Source organism: Ranitomeya variabilis, chromosome 5 (genome assembly GCF_051348905.1).
Source record: "Ranitomeya variabilis isolate aRanVar5 chromosome 5, aRanVar5.hap1, whole genome shotgun sequence".
Classification (NCBI taxonomy): Eukaryota; Metazoa; Chordata; class Amphibia; order Anura; family Dendrobatidae; genus Ranitomeya; species Ranitomeya variabilis.
This window is the reverse complement of record NC_135236.1, coordinates 531,985,905-531,998,386: the sequence shown is the minus strand read 5'-3', so window position 1 is coordinate 531,998,386 and position 12,482 is coordinate 531,985,905. Positions and strand designations below refer to the sequence as shown.

The window sequence follows — 12,482 nt, the reverse complement described above, 5'->3', positions numbered from 1 at the left end:
CGTGGCCTGTATTAATGCAGCAGGTATTCTACAATACTACATTATGTATGTATGTATATAGCAGCCACATAGTATATAGCACAGGCCACATAGTATATAGCACAGGCCACATAGTATTTGTCTGCTATATACTACATAGTTCCTATATACTACGTGGCTGCTATATACATACATACATATTCTAGAATACCCGATGCATTAGAATCGGGCCACCATCTAGTGTCAATAATAACGAACAGAATTAATTTCAAACTATTGTTCGGCACTCCATAACAGTCACGGTCTATCATGTGGCACCCTAGGAAAATTAATTTCCCACCCCTGCTCCAGGAGAATTTTCACATGCAGCATTTTTACTGCAGAATTTTCTGCACCAAAACCCAGAATGTTGCCAGGAAAAAGGCTACGTAAATTACGCACGTTTTGATGTGTTTTTTTGTGCATTTTTGTCACTCATTTTCATAGGTAAAAAATACTGCTAAAATGCTGAAAGAATTAAAATGCTGCAGATTTAAAAAACAAAAAACAAGCACTCAGTGGCTCCAAAAATGCAAGGCAAAAAAGTAGAGTGTGAATGATCAAGTGGCCCCCTCCCATTATGACAATCCACACCGGCCACCAGCCCCCACAATTCTAGAGACAAATTTGAGTGTGGTGGATGGGTTGCCATGGCAGCTGAGAGGTGAGTATAATTTTTTTTCCACCTCCACTAAAGGTTTATTTTCAGGATGAATAGATGGACATTGTCAGAAATCGCTTAATACAACTGCAATATACTGTACTCTTTATTAACATTTACAGCCGTTCTAGAGAGGAGAACACTTTTCATTGGTTTCTTTGCTTTACAGCATGTTGTCTAGGAGATCGACCAACACTGCTGTCTTATAGCAGTGGCAGAACATATGGAGTGCTTACAAGCTCTTATCTATTGAGCATGTAAAAGCTGCCTGGAATCTGACCAGGATCGCTGCAGAGCACTGTGATCTCATAATTCTGGCCAGGGTCAGTGCAGCGCTGACAAGAAACTGCTGCTGCCTGTCACTGCCACCAGTGGGTATTACTGATCTGCCACCAGTGACAGCTGTCGTATTGGGGGTCCATACCCTGCCACCTGCCTGTCACCAGTGGGTATTATTGATCTGCCACCAGTGACAGCTGTCATATTGGGGGTCCATACCCTGCGCACCTGCCTGTCACCAGTGGGTATTACTGATCTGCCACCAGTGACAGCTCTCATATTGGGCGTCCATACCCTGCCACCTGCCTGTCACCAGTGGGTATTACTGATCTGACACCACTGACAGCTGTCATATTGGGGGTCCATACCCTGCCACCTGCCTGTCACCAGTGGGTATTACTGATCTGCCACCACTGACAGCTCTCATATTGGGGGTCCATACCCTGCCACCTGCCTGTCACCAGTAGGTATTACTGATCTGCCACCAGTGACAGCTGTCGTATTGGGGGTCCATACCCTGCCACCTGCCTGTCACCAGTGGGTATTATTGATCTGCCACCAGTGACAGCTGTCATATTGGGGGTCCATACCCTGCGCACCTGCCTGTCACCAGTGGGTATTACTGATCTGACACCAGTGACAGCTGTCATATTGGGGGTCCATACCCTGCCACCTGCCTGTCACCAGTGGGTATTACTGATCTGCCACCACTGACAGCTCTCATATTGGGGGTCCATACCCTGCCACCTGCCTGTCACCAGTAGGTATTACTGATCTGCCACCAGTGACAGCTGTCGTATTGGGGGTCCATACCCTGCCACCTGCCTGTCACCAGTGGGTATTACTGATCTGCCACCAGTGACAGCTCTCATATTGGGCGTCCATACCCTGCCACCTGCCTGTCACCAGTGGGTATTATTGATCTGCCACCAGTGACAGCTGTCATATTGGGGGTCCACACCCTGCGCACCTGCCTGTCACCAGTGGGTATTACTGATCTGCCACCAGTGACAGCTCTCATATTGGGCGTCCATATCCTGCCACCTGCCTGTCACCAGTGGGTATTACTGATCTGACACAAGTGACAGCAGTCATATTGGGGGTCCATACCCTGCCACCTGCCTGTCACCAGTGGGTATTACTGATCTGCCACCACTGACAGCTCTCATATTGGGGGTCCATACCCTGCCTCCTGCCTGTCACCAGTAGGTATTACTGATCTGCCACCAGTGACAGCTGTCGTATTGGGGGTCCATACCCTGCCACCTGCCTGTCACCAGTGGGTATTATTGATCTGCCACCAGTGACAGCTGTCATATTGGGGGTCCATACCCTGCGCACCTGCCTGTCACCAGTGGGTATTACTGATCTGCCACCAGTGACAGCTCTCATATTGGGCGTCCATATCCTGCCACCTGCCTGTCACCAGTGGGTATTACTGATCTGACACCAGTGACAGCTGTCATATTGGGGGTCCATACCCTGCCACCTGCCTGTCACCAGTGGGTATTACTGATCTGCCACCACTGACAGCTCTCATATTGGGGGTCCATACCATGCCACCTGCCTGTCACCAGTAGGTATTACTGATCTGCCACCAGTGACAGCTGTCGTATTGGGGGTCCATACCCTGCCACCTGCCTGTCACCAGTGGGTATTACTGATCTGCCACCAGTGACAGCTCTCATATTGGGCGTCCATACCCTGCCACCTGCCTGTCACCAGTGGGTATTACTGATCTGACACCACTGACAGCTCTCATATTGGGGGTCCATACCCTGCCACCTGCCTGTCACCAGTGGGTATTACTGATCTGACACCACTGACAGCTGTCGTATTGGGGGTCCATACCTTGCACACCTGCCTGTCACCAGTGGGTATTACTGATCTGCCACCAGTGACAGCTGTCATATTGGGGGTCCATACCCTGCGCACCTGCCTGTCACCAGTGGGTATTACTGATCTGCCACCAGTGACAGCTCTCATATTGGGGGTCCATACCCTGCGCACCTGCCTGTCACCAGTGGGTATTACTGATCTGCCACCAGTGACAGCTCTCATATTGGGCTTCCATACCCTGCGCACCTGCCTGTCACCAGTGGGTATTACTGATCTGATACCACTGACAGCTCTCATATTGGGGGTCCATACCCTGCGCTCCTGCCTGTCACCAGTGGGTATTACTGATCTGCCACCAGTGACAGCTCTCATATTGGGCTTCCATACCCTGCGCACCTGCCTGTCACCAGTGGGTATTACTGATCTGCCACCAGTGACAGCTCTCATATTGGGCTTCCATACCCTGCGCACCTGCCTGTCACCAGTGGGTATTACTGATCTGCCACCACTGACAGCTCTCATATTGGGGGTCCATACCCTGCCACCTGCCTGTCACCAGTAGGTATTACTGATCTGACACCACTGACAGCTGTCGTATTGGGGGTCCATACCCTGCCACCTGCCTGTCACCAGTAGGTATTACTGATCTGCCACCAGTGACAGCTGTCGTATTGGGGGTCCATACCCTGCCACCTGCCTGTCACCAGTGGGTATTACTGATCTGCCACCAGTGACAGCTGTCGTATTGGGGGTCCATACCCTGCCACCTGCCTGTCACCAGTAGGTATTACTGATCTGCCACCACTGACAGCTCTCATATTGGGCGTCCATACCCTGCGCACCTGCCTGTCACCAGTGGGTATTACTGATCTGACACCACTGACAGCTCTCATATTGGGCTTCCATACCCTGCGCACCTGCCTGTCACCAGTGGGTATTACTAATCTGACACCAGTGACAGCTGTCATTTAGGGGATTCTCAAAAAGTATCATTAGGGGTTCAGTTACATTATAATACATTACATTTATATATACATTACATTATATAATTATACATTATAATGAACTGTTCTCACTGCCAAACATGCAGTGCACTGTTCTGCCTTCTGTCCTGTGACTTCCTCCTCCACAACACAGCTGTATACAATGGACACCCATATACCTCCTAATAAGCCTGCTATGCGGGGGTCCCCCGGTACTGACCGTCATGGTGGCAGCTGTGCACAGCCCAGGCCGCTCACACTTGCAGGCTGCAACCCTTCTCTCACTCACACACGTTGCCGGCTTCGAAGCGGAAACCTAGAGGTTTCCCTGCAAAGCATGCCGGGCATTGTAGTGCATGCCTAGTCCCAGCACATAACACCAGAATCATCCAGGACTACACTTCCCAGCATGCATCGGCAAGGACATTGCATCAGCTTTATTGACAAACGGCGTTCTTTACATACTAGCTTTTAGATCTCCTCCAGTCTGACAGTGGACAGCTGGAGAACCAGAATGCACCGCGCTAGAGGAAGGTGGTCGTGATCTCAGAGAGCTGTAGGCCCTAGACCGTGCGGTAAGCGCAGTGCCGGGGTCGCAGGCCGCTCACCTCGGCTCCCAGACGTGGGAGGCCGGAGACACCGTATACTGGCGGCGCTGGAGGGGCTTTTCTTATCTACAATATTTTATTGGGATTTTTACAAGTTAGTAACAAGCAAAGTATCACAATAAAAATATAATAGAATATCGCTGAGCTAATGGTGGTATATATATATATATATATATATATATATATATATATATATGTCAGTGCTCTGCGTAAATGAGTACACCCACATGTAAGGTAAGATTTTATCTCACTGAGCATCCATCACTTTGACAAGAATGAGTTTTATTGAATATTTAACTCCTATCATAGAAGTAAGGATAATAACATAACTTTCATTACAAAAGCTTCAGTTTTACACAGTTTTAGTGGTTGATGCTTCAACCACTAAAGCAGGATGGCACCATTGAAACTCTAACAAACTATAGGGAGAAAAATGCTTTATCTAAAAACTAATTAAAGCTGCCAAAAAGGAAACCGAGAAGCACATTGCTAAGGAGAGTAAGGCTATGTGCACACGATGCAGATTTAGTGCAGTTCTGCAGCGGTTTTTTCTGCTGCAGAACTGCACTGTGATTTACATAACAATGTAAATCAATGTGAAAAAAAAGCTGTGCAGAAACGCTGCAGATTTCAAAGAAGCGCATGTCACTTTAGTGCAGAACTGCAGCGTTTCTGCACCCATTGACTCCCATTTTGTGGGTCAAATCCGCATAAAAACTGCAGATGTAAAAACCATCTGCAGATTTTATGCGGATTTGGGTGTCAAAACCGCAGCAGAAGGAAGTGACGTCAGTGATGTGGAGGAAGTGTGTGGGCGGAGTGTAGCAAAAATGGAGTCGTACCGTCGGATGGGGATCGATGTGAGGCGTATGGTAGAAATGGTATGTATAGTGTGTGTGTGTGTCTGTCAGTAGTGACTCATTGTAGTCATTCGTCGGGTGGGACTACTTCTCCCATCGAAATGTGATGATGGGAGAGCTGTCCCATCGTCAGGCGACTGACTACAATGGGTTAAAAACACAAACACACATATAACATGTAGTACATACTCACCACATACGTCCCCGAAGGCCACCATCCACGATCATCCTTGTCCCAAAATAAAAAAAAAAAAATCTTTTCCGTCGTAATCCATAGTATAGGTTGTCCCACGACGTCCTCCGGTGATACGCTGCAGGAGTTAATCGCTCCTGCAGTGTATCGGAGCTGCCCGTTCGTTTCCTGGAGCTAAATGAACTCCGGGAGCTCACTTTACGGCAATTGACCTGCCGTGAAATCTCTCACGCAGCAGTGTCGTAAAGCGAGAGTCCCGGAGTTCATTGAACGCCGGTAAACTCGCGCGCATGCGCAGACACACTGCAGGAGCTTTTGCTCCTGTCAGTGTGTTTTGGCAGCCGTGGAGAGCAGTCACATCTCCTGGTGTGGCTGATCTCCATGGCAGATCGTCGTGGGACACTCGATATTAATGGACTACGTCGGAAAAGACTACAGATCACCAAGGGATTTGTAAGTATGGTAAAATTTAGAATATTAAAATACTTTTTCCTGTGTCTTTTTTTTTTGTGTTCAGTAATTTGGGGTTAATAATGGAGAGGCGTCTTATAGACGCCTCTCCATTATTAACTGGGGTTAACGTCACCTTACAATGTCAAGGTGACGTTAACCCCTTATTACCCCATATCCCACCGCTACACGGGAGTGGGAAGAGAGAGGCTAAGCGCCAGATTTGGCGCATCTTACAGTGGGCTGGTAGTTGTAGCCAGGGGGGCCAATATCCATGGCCCCTCTCTAGGCTATGAATATCAGCCCGCAGCTGCGTAGCCTTTTCTGGCTATAAAATATAGGGGGACCCCATGTCATTTTTTTTCTGGGGTCCTCCTATTTTAATAGCCAGTAAGGCCGCGCAGACAGCTGTGGGCCGATATTCATAGCCTGGGAAGATTAACCCCTTCCCTGGCTACAAATTAGCAGCCTGCAGTCGCTGGCTTTCCCTTTCTGGACATGAAAATTGGGCGGGAGCCTACGCCAATTTTCTTTGAGGGGTTAATAATGGAGAGGCGTCTTTATAGACGCCTCTCCATTATTAGAAACAACAACTCAGGTCCAGAAACCATAATCACAAATTGGTCCTGCCAGGATTACCCAGAACCAATTGGGATAGTACCCTGAGATACTTCCTATTATGGGGGCGTGTGTTGGCACTATGGAGAAGGAGAGAGGTAAGATTTTACCATGGGACCAATAGTCCTTACTGCACGTGCGAAACTTTGGGTCACTGGACCGTTGAATTGTTTGTTTGGTAGTATAGTGCAGTAGTGGATCCCTGCAACAATATGGGTAGTCAGATGAGCTAAAATTAGTGACTACTGGGATTCAGTTTGTATGTGACTATGCCCTCCTACTTCTTCATTATGCGACATTTAGTGTGTTTCTTTGGTGCACCTTTACCCAATATTTAAAGAACTCTGCAGTATAATAATATTATTCGTATATGGATTTTGTTTGTATGTTTTAAGTGTTTAAGAAATTATTTCATTTTTATGAGCTTGTGAGTTATTATACTTCATTTTGAGGTTGTTATAGCCTCTCCATTATTAACTGGGGTTAACGTCACCTTAGGCTACGTTCACATTTGCGTTGTTGGGCGCAGCGTCGGTGACGCATACCGACGCATGCGTCATGCGCCCCTATCTTTAACATTGGGGGCGCATGGACATGCATCGGTATGCGTTGTACTACGTTTTACGACGCATGCGTCATATAGACGCACAGGACAGGGCGCAGGGGACGCTACTTGTAGCGTTTTCCCTGCGCCAAAATTCCCGATCTGTAGGATCTTATGACAACGCCTGCGTCGCAAAACGCTGCGTTGTGTACATGTGTTGTTGGTTGCGTTGCGTTGCCGACACTGTGCCCAACAACGCAAATGTGAACGTAGCCATACAATGTCAAGGTGACGTCCCCTTAATCACGTAAATATATATATATTTATTTAAACTTTATCTCTTTCTTTAGCTTTAAAAAAAAAAGCTGACAAATCAGTATAAAAAAAGCACTAAAAACGCACTAAAAAACTGCACCAAAACTGCACTGCAAAAAACGCACACAAAAAAACGCAGGAATTGTCAGCTGCGTTTTCTGCCAGAAGATGCAGATTTTGTGCAGAAAATTCTGCACCAAATCTGCATCGTGTGCACATACCCTAAAACTAATCCCAAACTGTTCTTCAGCTATATCAATAGTAAAAGAATCATAAGTGAAATTGTAGGCCCCTTAAAAAGTTGTGAGGAAAGAATGGTTGTAGATGACGAGGAAAAAGCTAATATATTAAACACCTTCTTCTCCACGGTATTCACGGTGGAAAATGAAATGCTAGGTGAAATGCCAGGAGACAATGAAAACCTTATATTAAAGGTCACCAATCTAACCTAAGAAGAGGTGCGAAACCGGCTAAATAAGATTACAATAGATAAATCTCCTGGTCCAGATGGTATACACCCACGAGCAGGGCCGTATTTAGAGATTCTGCTGCCCTAGGCACTTTTAGTGCTGCCTCCCCCTTTGGTGAGTATGACCGTATCGGCAGTGACTTTGGCAAGAATCGCTGATGTGAAAGTAGCCTTTTGCAGCAGATCGGGCAGTTTTTCTGCATCTGCCACGTAACGGATCACTTACGGCAACACTGCATTCGGCCTCATTTATTCCCTATGGGATTTGCGGCACTTGCCGTGATCTGGCAAATGCGGTACCATACCCCCCAACTTTTGATGAAGGGAAGGAGGTATAAAATTTTAGGCCACGCCTCTGACCACACCCATTTCACAACTAGTCACACCCATATCCACGTCCCAACCACAGCCATTTAGCACTGCTGATCACGCTGTTTCATATACAATAATTATAAACAAAAAAAAATATGGCCACACAGTGCTCCATACTGTATAATGGCCCCACATGATGCTCCATACCGTATAATGGCCACACATGATGCTCAATACTGAATAATGGCCACACATGATGCTGAATACTGTGTAATGGTCACACATGATGCTCAATACTGTATAATGATCCCACATGATGCTCAATACTGTATAATGGCCACACACAGTTCTCCATACTGTAAAATGATCCCACATGATGCTCAATACTGTATAATGGCCACACATGATGCTCCATACTGTATAATGACCCCCCTCCTGTATGCATGGCTCATATTCCAGTTTACAGAGCCATCTTGGTCCGACTGCACCCTGCAAGATAAAGTGCAAAAAAAAACCACATATCAATGTATGTAAGGTATTAGTTTATATTGGGGCCTCAATACGTAAGCCGGCAACCCACGTCAAGGGTCCTTACATTTTTGCTGGTCCTAACGCTAAACATTGAGTAAAAGCTCACAGACGCACAAAGAGGACTTAAAAATCCTCCAGAAAATTGACAAAAAAAATCACAGAGAAAAAAGCAGAGATTGTTACCTGCTGAAGCCTCCAAACAAATGCACCAGCAGGGCGCATCGGACCTGATTAATGATGGCAACAACACAGGTGCAAAAAATACCGATGAAACAACCACTTTTCAACATATTAATGATCTGGCAGAAGGTTTACACAGTAAAATATCATCAATATTTGCAGATGATACAAAACTATGTAATGCAGCCAATACAAGAGAAGATAGTACTCTGCTACAGATGGCTCTGGATAAGTTGGAAACTTGGGCTGAAAGGTGGCAGATGCGGTTTAACAATGGTAAATGTAAGTTTATACACATGGGAAGAAGGAATCAATATCACCATTACATACTGAACGGGAAACCACTGGGTAAATCTGACATGGAGAAGGACTTGAAGATCCTAGTTAATGATAAACTTACCTGGAGCAGCCAGTGCCAGGCAGCGGCTGCCAAGGCAAACAGGATCATGGGGTGCATTAAAAGAGGTCAGGATACACATGATGAGAACATTATACTGCCTCTGTAGAAATCCCTGGTTAGACTGCACATGGAGTACTGTGTACAGTTTTGGGCACCAGTGCTCAGGAAGGATATAATGGAACTAGAGCGAGTTCAAAGGAGGGCAACAAAATTAATAAAGGGGATGGGGGAACTACAATACCCAGAGAGAGTAACAAAATTAGGATTATTTAACCTAGAAAAAAAGACGACTGAGGGGCGATCTAGTAACCATGTATAAGTATATAAGGAGACAGTACAAATCTCTCCGAGGATCTGTTTATACCAAGGAATGTGACAGTCACAAGGGGGCATTGTCTGCATCTGGAGGAGAGAAGGTTTTTCCACCAACATAGAAGAGGATTCTTTACTGTTAGGGCAGTGAGAATCTGGAATTCCTTGCCTGAGGAGGTGGTGATGGCGAACTCAGTCAAGGGGTTCAAGAAAGGCCTGGATGTCTTCCTGGAGCGTAACAATATTGTATCTTACAGTTATTAGGTTCTTTGGAAGTATGTGGAACTGGAGATTTATTCTGACGGAATAATATAGGCTGAACTGGATGGACAAATGTTAAAGCTGGCATCGAATGACCCACTGCCATTTTTCATTTTTTCGAATAAGTGGTGCTACTAGAGTATTAACCCCTTAATCCCGTATGACGTACTATCCCGTCAAGGTGACCTGGGACTTAATTCCGGGTGACGGGATAGTACGTCATATGCTATCGGCCGCGTGTCAGCTGCCTATCGCAGCTGACATCCGGCACTATGTGCCAGGAGCGGTCACGGACCGCCCCCGGCACATTAACCCCCGGCACACCGCGATCAAACATGATCGCAGTGTACCGGCGGTATAGGGAAGCATCGCGCAGGGAGGGGGCTCCCTGCGGGCTTCCCTGAGACCCCCGGAGCAACGCGATGTGATCGCGTTGCTCCGAGGGTCTCCTACCTCCTTCCTCCCTGCAGGTCCCGGATCCAAGATGGCCGCGGCATCCGGGTCCTGCAGGGAGAAAGGTGGCTTACCGAGCGCCTGCTCAGAGCAGACGCTGGTAAGCCTGCACCGATGTAAGTGAGATCGGTGATCTGACAGAGTGCTGTGCACACTATCAGATCATCGATCTGTGATGTCCCCCCCCTGGGACAAAGTAAAAAAGTTAAAAAAAATTTTTTCCACATGTGTAAAAAAAAAATAAAAAAAAATTCCTAAATAAATAATAAAAAAAATATATATTATTCCCATAAATACATTTCTTTATCTAAATAAAAAAAACAAAACAATAAAAGTGCACATATTTAGTATCGCCGCGTCCGTAACGACCCAACCTATAAAACTGCCCCACTAGTTAACCCCTTCAGTGAACACCGTAAGAAAAAAAAAAAAAAACGAGGCAAAAAACAACGCTTTATTACCATAACGCCGAACAAAAAGTGGAATAACACGCGATCAAAAAGACTGATATAAATAATCATGGTACCGCTGAAAACGTCATCTTGTCCCGCAAAAAACAAGCCGCCATACAGCATCATCAGCAAAAAAATAAAAAAGTTATATTCCTGAGAATAAAGCGATACTAAAATAATTATTTTTTCTATAAAATAGTTTTTATCGTATAAAAGCGCCAAAACATAAAAAAATGATATAAATGAGATATCGCTGTAATCGTACTGACCCGTCGAATAAAACTGCTTTATCAATTTTACCAAACACGGAACGGTATAAACGCCTCTCCCAAAAGAAATTCATGATTAGCAGGTTTTTGGTCATTCTGCCTCACAAAAATCGGAATAAAAAGTGATCAAAAACAGTCACGTGTCCGAAAATGTTACCAATAAAAACGTCAACTCGTCCCGCAAAAAACAAAACCTAACATGACTCTGTGGAGCAAAATGTGGAAAAATTATAGGTCTCAAAATGTGGAGACGCAAAAACTTTTTTGCTATAAAAAGCGTCTTTTAGTGTGTGACAGCTGCCAATCATAAAAATCCGATATAAAAAACGCTATAAAAGTAAATCAAACCCTCCTTCATCACCCCCTTAGTTAGGGAAAAATAATAAAATTCAAAAAATGTATTTATTTCCATTTTCCCATTAGGTCTAGAGTTAGGGCGAGGGTTCGGGTTGGGGCTAAAGTTAGGGTTAGGGCTAGGGTTAGGGTTAGGGCTAGGGTTGGAGGTAAAGTTAGGGTTAGGGTTGGGGCTAAAGTTAGGGTTAGGGTTGGGGCTAAAGTTAGGGTTTGAATTACATATTTACGGTTTGGATTAGGGTTGGGATTAGAATTATGGGTGTGTCAGGGCTAGGGGTGTGGTTAGGGTTACCGTTGGGATTAGGGTTAGGGGTGTGTTTGGGTTAGGGTTTCAGGTAGAATTGGGGAGTTTCCACTGTCCAGGCACATCAGGGGCTCTCCAAACGCGACATGGCGTCCAATCTCAATTCCAGCCAATTCTGCGTTGAAAAAGTAAAACAGTGCTCCTTCCCTTCCGAGCTCTCCCGTGCGCCCAAAAAGGGGTTTACCCCAACATATGGGTTATCGGCGTACTCGGGACAAATTGAACAACAACTTCTGGGGTCCAAGTTCTCTTGCTATCCTTGAAAAAAAAATTAAAAATTTGGGGGGCTAAAAATCGTTTTTGTGAGAAAAAAAAAAGATGTTTTATTTTCACGGCTCTGCGTTATAAACTGTAGTGAAACACTTGGGGGTTCAAAGTTCTCACAACACATCTAGATAAGTTCCTTGGGGGGTCTAGTTTCCAATATGGGGTCACTTGTGGGGGGTTTGTACTGTTTGGGTACATCAGGGGCTCTGCAAATGCAACGTGACGGCTGCTGACCAATCCATTTAAGTCTGCATTCCAAATGGCGCTCCTTCCCTTCTGAGCTCTGTCATGCGCCCAAACAGTGGTTCCCCCCCCACATATTGGGGTATCAGCGTACTCAGGACAAATTGGACAACAACTTTTGGGGTCTAATTTATCCTGTTACCCTTGTGAAAATACAAAACTGGGGGCTAAAAAATCATTTTTGTGAAAAAAAAAAAAAAAGAATTTTTATTTTCACGGCTTTGCGTTATAAAGTGTAGTGAAACACTTGGGGGTTCAAAGTTCTCACAACACATCTAGATAAGTTCCTTGGGAGGTCTAGTTTCCA

General features: G+C 45.7%; 1 protein-coding gene across 1 annotated transcript in view; it reads right to left on the bottom strand.

Annotated features, from left to right (window-relative positions):
* LARS1 (leucyl-tRNA synthetase 1) overlaps positions 1 to 4,141 on the bottom strand; it is an 88,730-nt gene extending 84,589 nt beyond the window's left edge. Inside the window, exon 1 of the mRNA XM_077265832.1 lies at positions 4,001 to 4,141. Within this exon, the coding sequence (XP_077121947.1) occupies positions 4,001 to 4,006 (6 nt within the window). The 5' untranslated portion in view covers positions 4,007 to 4,141. The remainder of the gene's footprint in view (positions 1 to 4,000) is intronic.
* Between the last annotated feature and the right edge of the window lie 8,341 nt (positions 4,142 to 12,482).